This window comes from Mauremys reevesii, linkage group 1 (assembly GCF_016161935.1).
Source record: "Mauremys reevesii isolate NIE-2019 linkage group 1, ASM1616193v1, whole genome shotgun sequence".
NCBI lineage: Eukaryota > Metazoa > Chordata > Testudines > Geoemydidae > Mauremys > Mauremys reevesii.
This window is the reverse complement of record NC_052623.1, coordinates 142,585,267-142,601,194: the sequence shown is the minus strand read 5'-3', so window position 1 is coordinate 142,601,194 and position 15,928 is coordinate 142,585,267. Positions and strand designations below refer to the sequence as shown.

At 41.1% G+C, this 15,928-nt stretch overlaps 1 protein-coding gene across 1 annotated transcript in view; it reads left to right on the top strand.

The window, feature by feature from the left end:
- MAP3K15 (mitogen-activated protein kinase kinase kinase 15) overlaps nucleotides 1–15,928 on the top strand; it is a 160,210-nt gene that overhangs the window by 70,916 nt on the left and 73,366 nt on the right. The window contains 4 exon segments of the mRNA XM_039529058.1: nucleotides 1,430–1,508; nucleotides 1,511–1,622; nucleotides 3,921–4,089; nucleotides 8,919–9,025. Of these exon segments, the coding sequence (XP_039384992.1) occupies nucleotides 1,430–1,508; nucleotides 1,511–1,622; nucleotides 3,921–4,089; nucleotides 8,919–9,025 (467 nt within the window).

Genomic DNA, 15,928 nt, shown 5'->3' with positions numbered 1-15,928 from the left:
ACCTCTCAGACTCAGCTGAGAGCACTGCTTTATATAGCCCTGCCTGGCAGCCACATGTCTTTCTAAATGCATCTGCACTGATTGTAAACATCTGTGGCCCTTCTGCGGGGTGGGCCGGGAAGGCAGCACAGGGGTTAACCCTATTCCCTGCTGGACTGGGGAATGAGATCTGCGCAGCTGGTCACAAACAGCAACAGTTTTCCTAATTCATTTCTCTTCATGTCTAGTGCCTGATTCCTTCACCCTTAGTAATGTCTATATTCCTCCCATACGAAAGGAGTCCTGCTGAAGTTAATTTTGCCAACACTTTTATTCTCTGCAAGTCTCACAATATTTGATAGTGTTTTTAAAGCCACAGCTTGTGGGGTCATGAATCTCAGCTCCCCTATTTTTTATTTTTTTAAAGTAAGTTTTCAGCCTTCATGGTTGCAGGGGATACATAGGTTGCAAATATGAACCCTGAAGTCTCAGAAACCAGAAATGTTTAATTTTTATTTAAAACTTCCTGATTTTGGAGGGCCTGAGTCATAATTTTTGAATGCTTGGGGTTGGCAATACTGAGCTGGGCCTCTCATTCTGGAATGCAATAAGGTCTCTGGATCTTAAAATACTAATTATGGTCCTCTTGCCATTGTTACTTCCATCTCCCCTTTTCTCCCCTCCCCTCCTCTACAGAGAGCCTTCTACCTGCTTCCTCCAACAGTAACTAATCCCTTATTCTTCTTTGACTACAGTGACAGCTTCCCAGCAACTGCTTCCTGCTGTAGTGCCTTCTCAATACGGGCCAGATCAAAAACCCAACAAAGTGTTTATATATGAAATGTGTCTTTTCAGTTATAAGAATGCTACTGCCAGTCCCCTTTTATTATGTTGTCATTGGACTGATCTACTGAATAACAGAGACAATATCGTGACAGCTGTCACCCTACACAATTTGTCATACTCACATTCAGAATATTTAATTAAAAATTTCAGTTAAATAAAAATAACTAAGGTAATTTAAAAATTAGTTGTATTATTTAAATTCTAAAGCTCTGGTGACAGCACCATGACATCCTGAGGGCTGCTGCTTTTTAAACAAACAAAAATTTATACTGTACAGTAAACTTGGATGTTTTTTAAAAAATCTGGATTTCCAATTAAGCATATATTTACATAAAGACTTAATTCTTCCATCAAGAAAGCAACTCCTATTGAAGTCAATAGGAGCCGTGGTCCTTTTGGCATGCCTGAAAATCAGGCCCAAAGTGTCTCAAGTTGAACATCCAAAAGTGGAGGCATGCAAAATTAGTGAACACTTGTGCAAACCTAGCTGCCCATTATTTGCTCTTAAGGAATTAATCAGAAGATTCAGAATGAGATCACTCCATCCAATTTGAGTGTGCAGTGCTTCCATTTGCTATCTGAATGTGTTTGCTTTTCCTTCTAGGCTTCCAGTGGGAATTACTATTTTATTCCATACATTGTAACACCCGGTGCTGATTATTTTTGCTGTGAAAGTGATGCCTATGGAGGGCCTCTGAGTACATGCAGCCTAACTGGGACAACATCCTGGGACCACTCTGTGTCCCACTGATGGACAGGTTTATCTGTCTTCTGAAGGACATTCACGTTACATCATGGTAATTTTGCCACCTTTACACTTCCTGCTTGTGGATATTTTTTCCTACTCTGCAAGGGGTTTCAGAATCCCCACCAAAGTTCAGTGTGCTTAACCCTGTTTCAAAATAAATACCTTAATTTAATCTAAACTATATTTCTGTCATGAAGCTGTTGTAGTAAACTAACTATTTTATGACAGCAGTGGATTGCATTTACTATCCAAAATATCGCCAGCAGAGTCAGAACTGGATACAGCCCTTGGAGAAAAGAGGGTATAGAAACTAAGTGTGCATACAATATGGTATTAACTGTGGTCACACAGACTAGTGTCTGAGTGGAACCTTTTAACAGTTGAATTGCATAGTAATTGTAGAATGCTGCTCTGGGCCTCAGCTGTCCCATGGTGACTCCTGTTTACTGACACATCTTGATACCCCTTTGTTTAGTAGGCACTGCCCATTGTACCTCTTCTGCACTTTTCACATTCCCTTCCTCAGTCAAAATGGAGGAGCAAAATAATAATTTTATAATCAGTTACTTTTAAATTAATGTAAGCTCGTTAGGGGCAGAGACCATCTTGTTGTTCTATGTTTGTTCACAGCCTTGCATAATTGGGTCTCTGCCCCTAACGAGCTTACAGTCTATTTCAATGTTGCTGAACTGCAGCTATATTGTTGAACAGAGTTGCCTTCATTCAGTGTTATCAGTGGAGCTCAGGTTTAAGTTGGTGCATTTTTGTTTGCCTCAGCTGCTATGAGGCACTCAGTTCCTACAAGTATCAGAGGGGTAGCCGTGTTAGTCTGGATCTGTAAAAGCAACAAATAATCCTGTGGAAACTTATAGACTAACAGATTTTGCGCATGAGCTGTGGGTGAATACCCAGGGTATTCACCCACGAAAGCTCATGCTGCAAAACCCAGGGTATTCACCCACGAAAGCTCATGCTGCAAAACGTCTGTTAGTCTATAAGGTGCCACAGGATTCTTTGTTGCTTTTTGAGTTCCTACAGTGTCTTTGTGTTGTATTTTTACATTAATTTAAAAGTAACTGATTATAAAATTATTATTTTGCTCCTCTATTTTTTTATCCTGCCATTTACAGGCGTATTAATATGAAGGAGGGGCAGTAAAGATTAGGGTAATGTGATGCAATCAATAAAGCTTTTGTTTATGTGGTGCCTTTTATATAAATTCTCTCCTAAAAAGCTTTAAAGAGTTAACTGTACAGTTATAGAGTTAGTAAGAGTGGTGGCAGAGAGATGTGAAGATATACAGTAGAGGCAAGTGACAAAAGATAAGTTTTAATGAGACACATAGTCTAAGCCACTTTTGAAAATGGAACTGGGTCTTCTAGGTGACTTAGGGTAAAATTTTCAAATCACCTATGTGCGATCTTATTAATGAAAGAAGAACTGATTAACATAAACCTGGAAACAGTGCACGAGAACTAGGAGTGATAGTGTGCAACAAATTAGACATGAGTTTGCAGTGACAGTAAAATAAATAAAATGAAAAAGCCTTCCATTGGCCATTTCTTCAGACCCTCACTGCATTATCTCATGAGAGTACCTTGCAAGTGATATATGCTGTGGATATTAGTATCACAGTATTAGTGGATATTAAGAGAGAGCTTAATTTCCTCTTCTGCATTTAGGATTTAGGATCTGAGCACTTGCAACTCCTTTTGGACAAGAAAAGCAGTTATATGTGCTCAGTACCTGTCAGGATCTGGCTATTAATGACTAAGCCCTGGGCTTAGTAAATGCTCGCTACAAGTTACGTTTCAAATAGACTGCATCTTTTTTTTTTTTAACCTCCCTACATTGCAATATAAACTGATTTTTAGTGAAAAAAAGACCTGACTGTTGTTACTGTGGCTTTTGCATGCCTCCCGTGTAATAGTATGCATTATGTTCACTAAGTGAACTACAGCTAATCAGATAATGGATGGCTCTGGTTGGTTTATTTAATAAGAGCTGCTAGTGTCCATTAGATACAAAGATGAGGGATTTTGTTTTATATTACTGTAGTCTCTTTGTTTAGCATGACATTTTCTGCTTTCTTAAGGATAAATGTGTAGATTAATGTGTTTATTTTGAGCACTGTTCCTCTCCTTTACTAGGTCTGGTAAATAATTTTAAAAATTAGAACTTGTAATTTAATAATGTCTCATATAAAATATTTCTTAGAAGTGTAAACTGAAAGGAATAGTTAACTTAAACCTCATTCCGATAAACAAATATTAGTGCTGTTTTAATGTTGTAACCAAACCTCCATTTAGAAAATTCTAACACTTTATCTCCATTTTTATTTCTTTAGTGCATATTGCAAGGAAACACTGTTGAATGATATTAGAAAAGCTAGAGACAAGTATCAAGGAGATGAACTAGCAAAGGAGCTGGCCAGGATTAAGCTCCGTATGGATAATACTGAAGTCCTGACTTCTGACATTGTCATAAACCTGCTTCTTTCTTATCGAGATATCCAGGTATATTATTGATGTGAAAGTAAGGAAGATTCTCTTTTCGAGTGGGTTTTACTCTTGTTTATTATTATTCTTGTTTATTGCCTGTTTATTTGATAGCTTCTTGAATTTGGACCACTGTATTATTTTAGTTTCAAGTTAAATCTGGCTATATTGTGGTTTTAAAGTAGATTACTTCTTTTTCTTTTTCATCTATGAAAAAAGAAGTGTATTTGGTTTTTAATTTTTAAATCCAAACTTTAAGCCTTTGGAAACTAAGAAAAAGAATTTGTTGTGATTTCAACATTTGCTACAAGAGTCCAGGTTTACTATGTTTCAGAATTGGTATAAAAAGGAATATTGTGTTTGTTTTAAAAACCCTACTCTCCACCCTCCCCATCCCTTCCACCTCCCTCCCTCACCCCAAAAACAACCTTTGGATTTTTAATAACACTCTTGTTTTGGTCAAACAGGGCCTCTCTTATAATACTTATGAACTGTCCATCTTTGTGACTGACATTCCTCTTAAGACTTAGAAATATAGGATTTGTTCTTCTGATATTTAGCACTTTTGTTTCTTGCGTCCCTCTCTCAGAATACATCTACTCGGCAAATGAAGATGTGATTGCAGTGCATTGGCATACCCACTCTTATCTTTAATCTAGCTGGCATGGGTACAATGGTAGTGAGGAAGTGGTGGCACAGGCTTTGGCACCCCATTACAAGCCCGCTGGGTTGCTGACCCATGTCAGGGTCTGTGACCCCATGATTGTTGCCCGCACTACCTACATTAAAGTTAGCATAGTTAGGCCTACCCAGGCTGCAATAATTCCTCTTCTCCCACCCCTCCCCATTGTGGTGGGTGCTTTAAATTCTCATGGCCATCAACACCAGATGAGATCCCCTTCCTATGATAGAACTGAATGATTTTATTGAACAGATACCCAAGCTGCATCGCGACCAATTTAAGGCCATCATTCAGGAGGGTCAGCTAGTAGCAAAGACAACGCTACAATCTGCCCTCGATACAGCTGACACTCTGGCCAGCTGCATCTTGATTGTGGTGGTGATGCAGTGTGCCTCTTGGCTCCATCTGTTGGGCTTCCTGAAGGAAGTACAGTCAACCGTTGAAGGTCTTCCCTTTGAGGGCACTAAGCTCTTAGTGGAAAAGACCGATGCCTCTCTTCGCACCTTGAAGGATTTTCAGGCCACTCTCCAATTGCTGAGAATCTACACGCCAGGACAGAAGAAAAAATTTAGTCTGCAGCCCATCACAAGCCATGCACTTCCCAATACTCAGCTCAATGTTACTACAAGACCCTGAGAAAAAAACCTAAATTTTCAAGACATAAACCATCTGGCCCACAATCTTCCTCATCCAAGCCATCCACATCCAAACATCCATTTTGACATGTTGGTCAAGGTGCCATTAGACCATTCCCCATAACTGCTACCCACCCATTGGCCACTGACTCTCAGTGTTCTGCGGCACCTGGGAGCGCATAATACCAGACTTATGGGTACTCTATCCATTTTACTTTCCTGCCCCCTCCACAATACCCATCCCCATTTTTCTTCAGGTACGCTTCTCACAAGAGTTTGCTACAACAAGAGGTAGATCATCTCCTCCAGTTAGGAACCATAGAATCAGTACCTCAACATCTTTGAGGCAAAGAGTTCTACTCTTACTTCCTAATACCCAAGAGGAAGGGAGGTTGGAGACCAATACTAGACCTCAGAGCTCTCAACAAGTTTGTCAAGGCTCAAAAATTCAAGATGATCACTTAAGCAACTATCATTTCAGTGTTGGAACAGGGAGACTGTTTTTCAGCCCTTGACCTTCAAAACACCTACTTTTATATCTAACTCCTACCAACACACAGATAATTTCTCAGATTCATTCTGGGACAAGACCACTACCACTTCAGAGTACTCCTCTTCGGGCTATCATTGGCCCCAAGAGTATTTTTCAAGGTTCTCTCAGTGGTGGCTGTCCACTTACGCTCCCAAGAGGCCATGATTTACTCTTTTCTGGACGATTGCCTCCTCAGAGTCCTGTCTCTCCAAGAGCTCACCAAGTCACCAGAGCTGCAAAGCATTTGTTTACAGAACTGGGCCCACAGATCAACGCCCAGAAATCAACCCTCACTCCAGTGCAGTGCCTGGAATTCATAGGTGTTGACCTCGACTCGTTACAGGCCAGAGCTCTCCTACCTCAACACAGATTCCTCTCTCTGGCGACACACATAGAGACTGTTTAAAACAGGCCACAAATATCAGCCAGACACTGCCTACAGCTCTTGGGGCACATGGCAGCGGGCACAGCAGTGATACCATACACCAAGCTTCACATGCGGTGCCTTCTGATGTGTTTCAGCTTGGTTTACAGACCAAACAGGGACAGACTAGACAAACCCTGGTCAATACCCACCAGGGTCAAAATCTTCCTAGACTGGTGGAAAGACCCAACCAACATTTGCAAAAGGATCCCCTTCTCGCACCTCTGCCCATCATTGCTTCTCACCACCGATGCATCACTCATACAGGGGGAGCTATCTAAATGGCCTTACAACGCAAGGCAAATGGTCACCCATGGAGATCTCCCTTCACATCAATCTCCTCAAGCTAAGGGCGGTCAGGAATGGCTGTGCTCACTTTCTCCCACTGATCAAAGTATCACACACGAGAGTCCTAACGGACAGCGTAGCCTGCATGTTCTACATAAATCAACAAGGGGGAGCCCGATCACCCTCCCTTTGCACAGAAGTGATGAGACTATGGTGTACCTCTCGTGACGTCACACTGTCAGCAATCTACCTCCCAGGCACACACAGCTCGATAGCAGACAGTCTTGGTTGCAAATTCCCACGTGGCCGTGAGTGGGAACTAGACCCAGTAGTGCTTCACGATCTATTCAGGTGAGCACGGACTTGTTCGCCACTTACCTGAACAAGAAATGTCCACGCTACTGTTCCAGAGCAGGGATAAGACAACTCTCCTTAGGTGATGCTTTCCTCCTCCCCGCGATGGAGACCTTCTTTACGCCTTTCCTCCTTTTCCTCTACTATCAAAGGTCCTGCTGAAAATAAAGAGATGTCATTCTGATTGCTCTTACGTGGCCAAGACAGACCTGGTTTCCTTACCTGTCACAGCTCATGACACATCCACCAATCTCTCTTCCAGTCATTCTGAACCTCCTCTCGCAGAATAGAGGATATACCCTACATCCCAACCTGGCGATTCTTCACCTCAAGGCATGGCTCCTTCTTGTTTCAAACACGTAGAAAGCTCCTATTTGATAGAGGTGCAAGAGATATTATTACACAGCAGAAAGTCCTCAGCACAACAGACTTACCTGTAAAAATGGTCTAGGTTTCAGATTTGGTATATTTGCCAACAAATCTCCCCGACATCTATGACTCTTCCACCTATCTTAGACTATGCACTGGCCATAAAGGATTGGGGTGCTCTCTATGCTCTCTGAGTCTAGCTAGTGGCTATACCAGCCCTTCCACCATCCAGCAGAGTGGTACTCGGTGCTGTCACACCTGACCACCAAAAGATTCCTCAAGGGTATAGTTAACCTCTTTCCACAACCTCGGCTTCCTACGCCTGCATGGGACTTAAACCTGGTACTAGGCCTCCCTTCGAACCTATGGCCACCTGTTTGCTTACGTAGCTCTCAATGAAAACAGCATTCCTTTTAGTAATTACTTCGGCCAGGAGACTAGGGGAAATAGTGGCTCTGATGGCATATTCCCCCCACCCCTTCACAATATTCTTTCAGGACAAGGTTACACTCAGGCCACATCTGAAATTCATTCCAAACCATTCTGTTTCACATGAACCAATTGATTCATCTTCCAACGTTCTATTCCAAGCCTCACCGAGACAAGAGCGAGGCTATATTACACACACTAAATATCAGGAGAGCCCATGCCTTCTACCTGGACAGGACAAAGGCCTTCAGAGACTCCCCCCAGGCTTTTCCTGTCCATTGCGGAAAGATCCAAGGGTTCAGCAATATCAGCCCAAAGACTTTCCAAGATGGTCTCAGAGTGTATCAGACAATATGACCCTCTAGATACTGTTCGCACACGCTCCACAAGGTCTGTCTCCTTATCCCTCATCTTCTTCAAGAATGTGCCTGTCTCAGAGATCTGCAAAGTGGCGACATGGGTGTCAATCCACTCCTTTGCAGAACATTATGCGATCACTGGGGACTCTGCCTCCCATGCCATCTTCGGCTCCACAGTGCTGACGTTGACCCTGAAGTCCCAACCCTGCACTGGGATACTGCTCAGGAGTCACCTACAGTGACACGTAGGGACCCTACTCGAAGAAGAAGTTACTCACCTTGTGCAGTAACGATGGTTCTTTGAGATGTATGTCACTATGGGAGCTCCACAACCCACCCTCTGACCCTCTCCTTTGGAGTTCTTGTCAATGACTCTTTAGTAGAGAAGGAACTGAGGGGGGTTAACCTGCGCGTGCTGACTAGCCTTGTGACGGGGCCCAAGAAGAGACAGCACATGTGTGGGCCTAAAGGACACTGCTACCGAAGTTCTCCCATCAGTAGCATAGGGATGTAAGCACACCTACCATGGAGCACCCACAGGGACACGCATCTTGAAGAACCATTGTTACTGCACAAGGTGAGTAACTTCTTCTTGTGCACAACTACCTCGCCTGTTAGTGAATGTGAGCTGTCCTTGTCCACACTGACCAGTAATTATTACTGTAACTAAATTGATTTACATTTCCAAGTGAAGAGCCTGATCCAGCTGGGAGTTTGATCAAATGATCTGGCTTAGTGATATTTTCTGTGATTGTATTTTTTTTATTGATATCAGGACTATAATGCTATGGTGAAGCTGGTGGAAACACTGGAAATGCTGCCTACCTGCGATCTGGCTGATCAGCACAACATTAAATTTCATTATGCATTTGCATTGAATCGGTAAGGATAAATGCTACGTTTTCTGCATTCTCTATAGGTGTGTATATGTATATGCACACATTTAAAATGTATGTGCATATACTTGCATGTGTGTGTGCATGCATGTACATCTCTACCCAGATATAACGCTGTCCTGGGGAGCCAAAAAATCATACTGCGTTATAGGTGAAACCGTGTTATATCGAACTTGCTTTGATCTGCTGGAGTGTGCAGCCCTGCCCCCCAGAGTGCTGCTTTACTGCATTGTATCCAAATTCATGTTGTATCGGGTCGCGTTATATCGGGGTAGAGGTGTATGTGCAACATCTTTCTCACTCACACCCACACCACTGGGGATACTATTCATGAAATAAATTACTTTGTTTGCAATAACCATGTGTTAATCCATTTGTGCCAGGACAGCTATTAACATTTGAAATCCTTTCAAACAGCCCCAATTTGGTAAAAGAATAGCCTGCCCACAAGACTGGATAAAAGACCTGATTCAAAGCCCATTGAAGTCAATGGGAAAACTCCCATTGACTATAGTGGGCTTTGGATCAGGCCCAAATTCCTTAAATGTTTGAGTTCTTGCTTACCCATATTTCCTTTTTGCTAAATTGCTTTTAGTTAAAGGTAATTTTATTAAAGTAATCAGTGACAAGTGGTAGCTGAACCATACATTGTATCTCCGATTGAGGGAAGAAAAGCCCATTTGAGCCTGCCTGCTTTCATCCACTCAACCTCTCCTGAAGCGACAAAGATAAATGTTCTGTTTTCTCCCTGTATTCCTCTAGGCAGGTCTTTCCATAGCACTTCTCTACAATGGCTACTGCATTTTAAAATTATAGTAAGAAAGCTTTTAGCTTGTTTCTGTGGAAAATAGGTCTTGTCAAACAAGCCTGATTTTGCTCTTTGATGAGATTACAAGTTTGGTTGATAATAAAGTAACTAAATAATAAAGTATAAATGTAATGTACTTAGATTATTGTAAGGCATTTGACTTAGTACAGCACAACATTCTTAAAAATTTCCCAGAATGCAACCTTTTGGCTGAAATTTTCCATTTTTGGTGCCCGCCTCACTGTACTTTTATGTATATGTGAGAGTTTCAGCAAAAGGGATTCAGGCTTTCTGAGAATGAAGCTTATCAAAATTGTCTCCCTCTCTCCCCCTTTATTGACTTGGGAATTTGATGTAGAAAATGCATCTTTTTGAAGATATTGATGGAGTTAGAGTTCTGTAAAAGACACATGCAAAATAATCTGCACCTGTTCTCCTCATCAACATATGCTGCATTGAGTTACCAGTCTGCTTGAGTATAGTATTCTAATGTTCTTTTGGAAATACTTAGGAAATGTATTATGGTAAATAGTTTCCTAGAAATGAACAACTAATTTTCCAACAGTGAGAACACAAAAAGTACTCTCTCCTGTTTATAGATTTTTTGTCCAATCAAAGAGTAATATTTTTAAATTACTTCCCTTCAGCAATTTTCAAAATGTATTTGCTACTTGATGCATTGTTTTGGACTTGAAAATATTTTTAGATCAGGTCTATTCATATATCTGGTCATCCTAAAAACGTAATTGTTAACTACTTTTTCTACAGACTGCTTGTGCTATTAACTTTCTGTTTTTATTATTCCTGTTTTATTGAAGTTTGTTAGTATTCACAAGAATACAAAATGATAAAGTTATACCTAAGATATTGATTCTTGCCTTGAAAAACAGGGTAAAGATTACCCAGAATCTACAATAAAGTGCAGCAGTAACAACATGCATCATAAGTAATAACAGAATAACTGATTGTAGGAACCCGAGTATACTAAATGTCAGACACTGCTGAATCTAATAATTAATATTTCACATCAATTATACCACAGTTCTAATCATAATCAGCAGAAAATCTTATTCATTAATTTCCTCTTGTTCTGCTTTAATTAAGTTATTGTTGGCAGTTAATTTCATTTAGTCTTTTCAGTTAGATGGTTGGGCTGTGCTACAAAGAGCTAGAGATATGGCACTCAAATGGTAGGAAATCATTTCTGGGGGCATGGACTCTCCAAATTAGGTGGAGACAGGACAGAGAATTGCATACACATTTATGGCACTATTCTAAATAATAGATTATGATAATTCCTCAAGTGTAGGTCCTGCGGTAGGATAGTTATCTGTCACACTGGTCTCAACTGGGGACTCAGCTTTGGAGCATAGAACACATATTATCAGGGACTCTTCTCTTTGCTTCATCTTATTTAATGTAAGGTCAGTGGCTAATAAAATTTCTAACTACTATGATGTAATTGTAAGGATGATGTATAACTGAGGATCTGTGGAGCAGTTTGTCATGTTTGCATCTGTTTTCAAATGTAGATGTTCCCTCGCTTCAATCAGTGAGCGATTCCTGGGTGAGAAATAGCTGGGGTGTACAGCTTGTACTGTGGCACTTTGTCTGGGTTGGCACTGGAGTTGCCTAGACCTATTGTACACCGGATCCTTGCTAGAACGTGGGATTTGGGATCCATGCGCGGTACCATGTTAACGCGGGGACTGCGTTAAAATAAATTGCAATTAAAGTAATTAAATTTGGGATCCTTGGCCGCGACCACATTATATGCGATTCGCGCTATATAGACACGCGTTCTAGCGAGGGTCCGGTGCATTATGTGACTATGTGGACATGGCTTCACGGCTGACTCAGCATTTCATGACAATCATGGGTCTGTCCCAAGTGATTTCAGGCTCTAGGAATAGAAGTAGGCATGCTCTGGACCTTAGTATAGTTTTGCGTTTGAGGAGGGTGAAGATTATATTTTGTAATACTCCTGGTGTTTGAGCTCTGGGCTCACCTTTAAACAAATAATGTCCTCTGCCTATGCCTCCAGAGAACCCCTCCTGTTACTGTAGAGTGCTGCCTTAGTGTTTTATATGTAGACATAGCCTAGACTGGGCTGGAGGAATGACTGGGGCCGTGAGCAGGCAGACCAGGACTGGCTGGACAAGGAAACTGGGACTGGGAAATGGGAGGAGGGTGAACTGATATCAGATTGGGTGTGGTGGGGGAGAAGAATGGGACTGGGTGGGTAAAGAGACTGGGACTGAGAATCAGTGGGGCCGGGGACAGGAGATGAGAGTTGAAGGGAGACAGATCTGATGAGGAGACAAGTCTGGGCATAGAACTGGGACTGGCTGAGTGAAGAGAATGCAACAGAGAGCTGGAGGGAGATGGGGACACTGAGACTGGATGAGAAGCCCAGGAAGGGAGACTGTGATAGGTAATTTGGGTGAGGGTTGGGTAGGGAGGGGGTTATCTAGAGGCTAAGGTAGAGATTCAACTTGCCTGTAATTAGATAGCTTAATGCTAAGAGAATAATTAAATGGCACATTAGACTGGCTCTTTGTTGTTTTACTTACTGCAGTAGTTTGTCTGAATATTAATAAAGTCTAAATTTTCACTATCAGCTAGAATTTTAACGTTATGGCTGTCCATAGGTGATTTAGAGTTTAGTCACATCAACTAAAAATGATTTAATTAATATTTTGAAGAGGTCCTTGTAGACTAAACCAAGACAGTCCAAATATTGCTCAAGTGGTGGCTGCATTCGCCGCTTTCCCAGCACCCAAGGGCTACATCTGATTTTTTCATAAAACAGAGCAGACTATAGCTACCTTAAAGCCGAATTCAGCCCTCACATAAGACCTAGGGTGGAGATATTACAGCTCCTGCTATTCAAAATTCTGGCGTGTGTGATTTCTTTGTAGCCCCCAACCAGTTCCATCTTAAAAAAAAAAAAAAAAAAAAGGTAATAATTGGAGATATACCAATCTCCTAGAACTGGAAGGGACCTCGAAAGGTCATCGAGTCCAGCCCCCTGCCTTCACTAGCAGGACCAATTTTTGCCCCAGATCCCTAAGTGGCCTCCTCAAGGATTGAGCTCACAACCCTGGGTTTAGCAGGCCAATGCTCAAACCACTGAGCTATCCCTCCCAAGGGATCATATTAAAGATGAGGGAGAATGCAATCATCACTGGTTATTAACAATGAACTAGCATACAAAGAGCAAGCTATTAGCAAGTGAGGGAATAACATTGTGCAAGGGAGTCATTAGTAAATAACTAGTTATTACTGGTAATGAAAGCCATAGGAAATTATTCTCCTTGAAAAGGAATAAGTGTTTTAAAATGTACTTCTTCTGTAAAAATGGCATCATGGGGGTATGTGGTTTATTATTTGTCAGTGACGTGCATCTGACGTTTCAGAATTTCAAGAAAAAATGTTCTTTCCTAACTAGAGCCCTGCAAGTTCAACCTACAATCTGAAAGTCAAGCTGAGTTCTCATCACCTTGTGCATTATCACCAGTATTAAGGGATCTGCAGGCCAAATTATGCCCTTTTTGACACATATATAATGTCATTAGCCTTCAGTGGGATCAGTATTGTGTCTTTAATGAAAAAGTATGTGGAATACCACTAAATTATCTGCTGTAAATTATTCTAGGCCTATTTCTTGCTGTAGATTTTAATATACTTGGTTATACTTTGGATTATCCATCTGTATTTATAAACCGTGCAAATCTGATATGGAGTAACTGAGATGCAATAAATATTGTAATGCTGTGATGCCATTTTTTCAGCAGTCATCAGACCTCATCCTCATTTTAAGACTGCTTTGATATGCATATTGATTATTTTTTATTAGCGCAAGTAAGTGTTCCAGAATGTATTAAGTCAGAGTAAACAGTAAGTGCTGCTTTTGAATGCTAATTACTTTATGAATGGTTGTATTTATACAGTATTTATTATGGATTAGGCTGCCTCATGTTCTCATTACTCTGCAATACGACACTGAGGTCACGTTTATAATGATAACATGCATAGTAAACTGTTTGACAGCTGTTTGAAGGCTGAAATAATCAGTCAGAACAAAATACTGGCTTGAATGGATGCCATGAAAACCTGGTCAACCTAACTGCCAGCCTTGATATGTGGGGGAAAAAAATATGTTGCCTCCTTCCACTGATATTCAATATATCTTGTCTAACAACCAAAATGGTAGGTAGTAATTCCAATCTGATGGGGGTAGCAAAGATGGAGAAAATATTTTATGTCCTGTATGAGCAGACAAATAGAGACAAAATTAAATTAAAGATGAAACCAAAGCCCCCTGCCCTGAGCAACTTTTATTTTGGTTGAATTAGGGCCCTTCTATAATCCAGTCTCTCTTCCAGACTACACTGTATTCTATCTACCTGCCTAATCATGGTGCAAACAGAAGGCATACAGGGCAAAATATCAACAAAGGTCCAGACCAAAACTGGTAACATCACTCTTGTTTACAAAGTGGCAAATGCTTCCGCTGGCCTAATCCCAGACAGCCAAATCCTGGCCCCACTGAAGTTAACGACAAGACTCTTGTTGACTTCAGTGGGGTAAGAATGTGGCTCACGGTGTGAAGCTCTGACTTGTTAATCATGCTAGTGTTCCAACGGGGATGAAACCAGACTGGAAATGATCAAGGAGGCTGTTTTTGGAGATATGGAGAGAGTGATGACAGCACAGTTACTGGAAATAAAGACTACAGGGAAGGGTTTATGTGAAGAGTGAAGGGCATAAAAGAAAAATAGTAGTGTATACTTAGTGGTTTGCATGTTGCTGTAGTGCAGAGGACAGGGGGGTAGATGAGAGGGATTGGGCATGAAGATGATACGTTGGGTGGGTTTCGAGCGGCTGAAGGGAAAGGGAATTGAGGGGTAAAGTTGTAAGAGGATCATATTCTTGTGGATGCTGATGATCCTTAATGGGAAAAAAACCAGCAAATTACTTGTAAGTTTAGAGGTATGAGAGTCGCTGGTGCCATTAGCAATTATGAGTATGTAAAATGAGCTCTTAATATTCCACATCCATTAATCATCAAAAAAGTGTAGTAGATCATTTGACGTGCATAGGTGTGAGAGAGAGAAGATGAATGCATTCCTGTGCATCACTGAGACTTATTCCTGCCAGCTGTATTTGTTCCCCCATGGAAACAAGAAAGCATAACTCAGTAGTACATAAAATACCTATGGATTTCTAAATGCAGGCAAAAATCCCTCTAATCTGAGTTGCCAAATTACAAAACAGTACAGTGTATTTGGGGGAGAAAATCCTTTTATTACTTAGTATTAGAAAGTTTTCAAAACTTATCCTGGCTTTTTAAAGAAGTCCTATTGATTCAACAGTTTATAGGTGTGTATTTGACAGAACATTTGATGTGGTAAATAGGAACCATTTATAGAGAACACTGTGAGAGAGCACTGTCATTTTGATTCTAGCCAGAAGTGGTGATCACTAAATAGGAGAGTATGAACATAGCCTAAGAAGGGTATGAAATTAAGAGTTGAAAAAATAAGTGGTTTAGAAGACCTAAAGGCACTGAAATGACTGTATTTTGGTTCCATTGTCCTCCAAGTAGCTAATCCATTCCAAAGAGCAAGTTGCTGATACTCCTGTGTTTCACGAACCTCCCCTTGGCTGCTTTCCCTCAACAATTCTAATAATAGCTTGGATGAGAATAGACAGAAGTCAAAAAAGAGGAGCAAAGTAAGGCAATTAAGTAGGAAGAGTTGGAAGCAATGGAGAGAGAGAGAGTTCAAGCACCCTTCCCCACCCAACCCCCTTGTACCATCAATAATAAAGTGGTGGAGAAAAGTCCTTTTGACTATGACTTTCTATACTATGACCTAAGCATGTGATTCCCAGTTTGCATACACATACTTGTGCTAGCTCACTTTGATCTAGCATGAGTTATAGAAGTAGTGTAGCTGCAGTAGCATGGACAGTGGCAACACACCACTGATTGCAGGCAGGTTGGTACTAGGCACAACCTGTGCTACTGCAGCTCTGCTACTACAGGTATTTATATTTGTGATAGCTCAGTGAAAG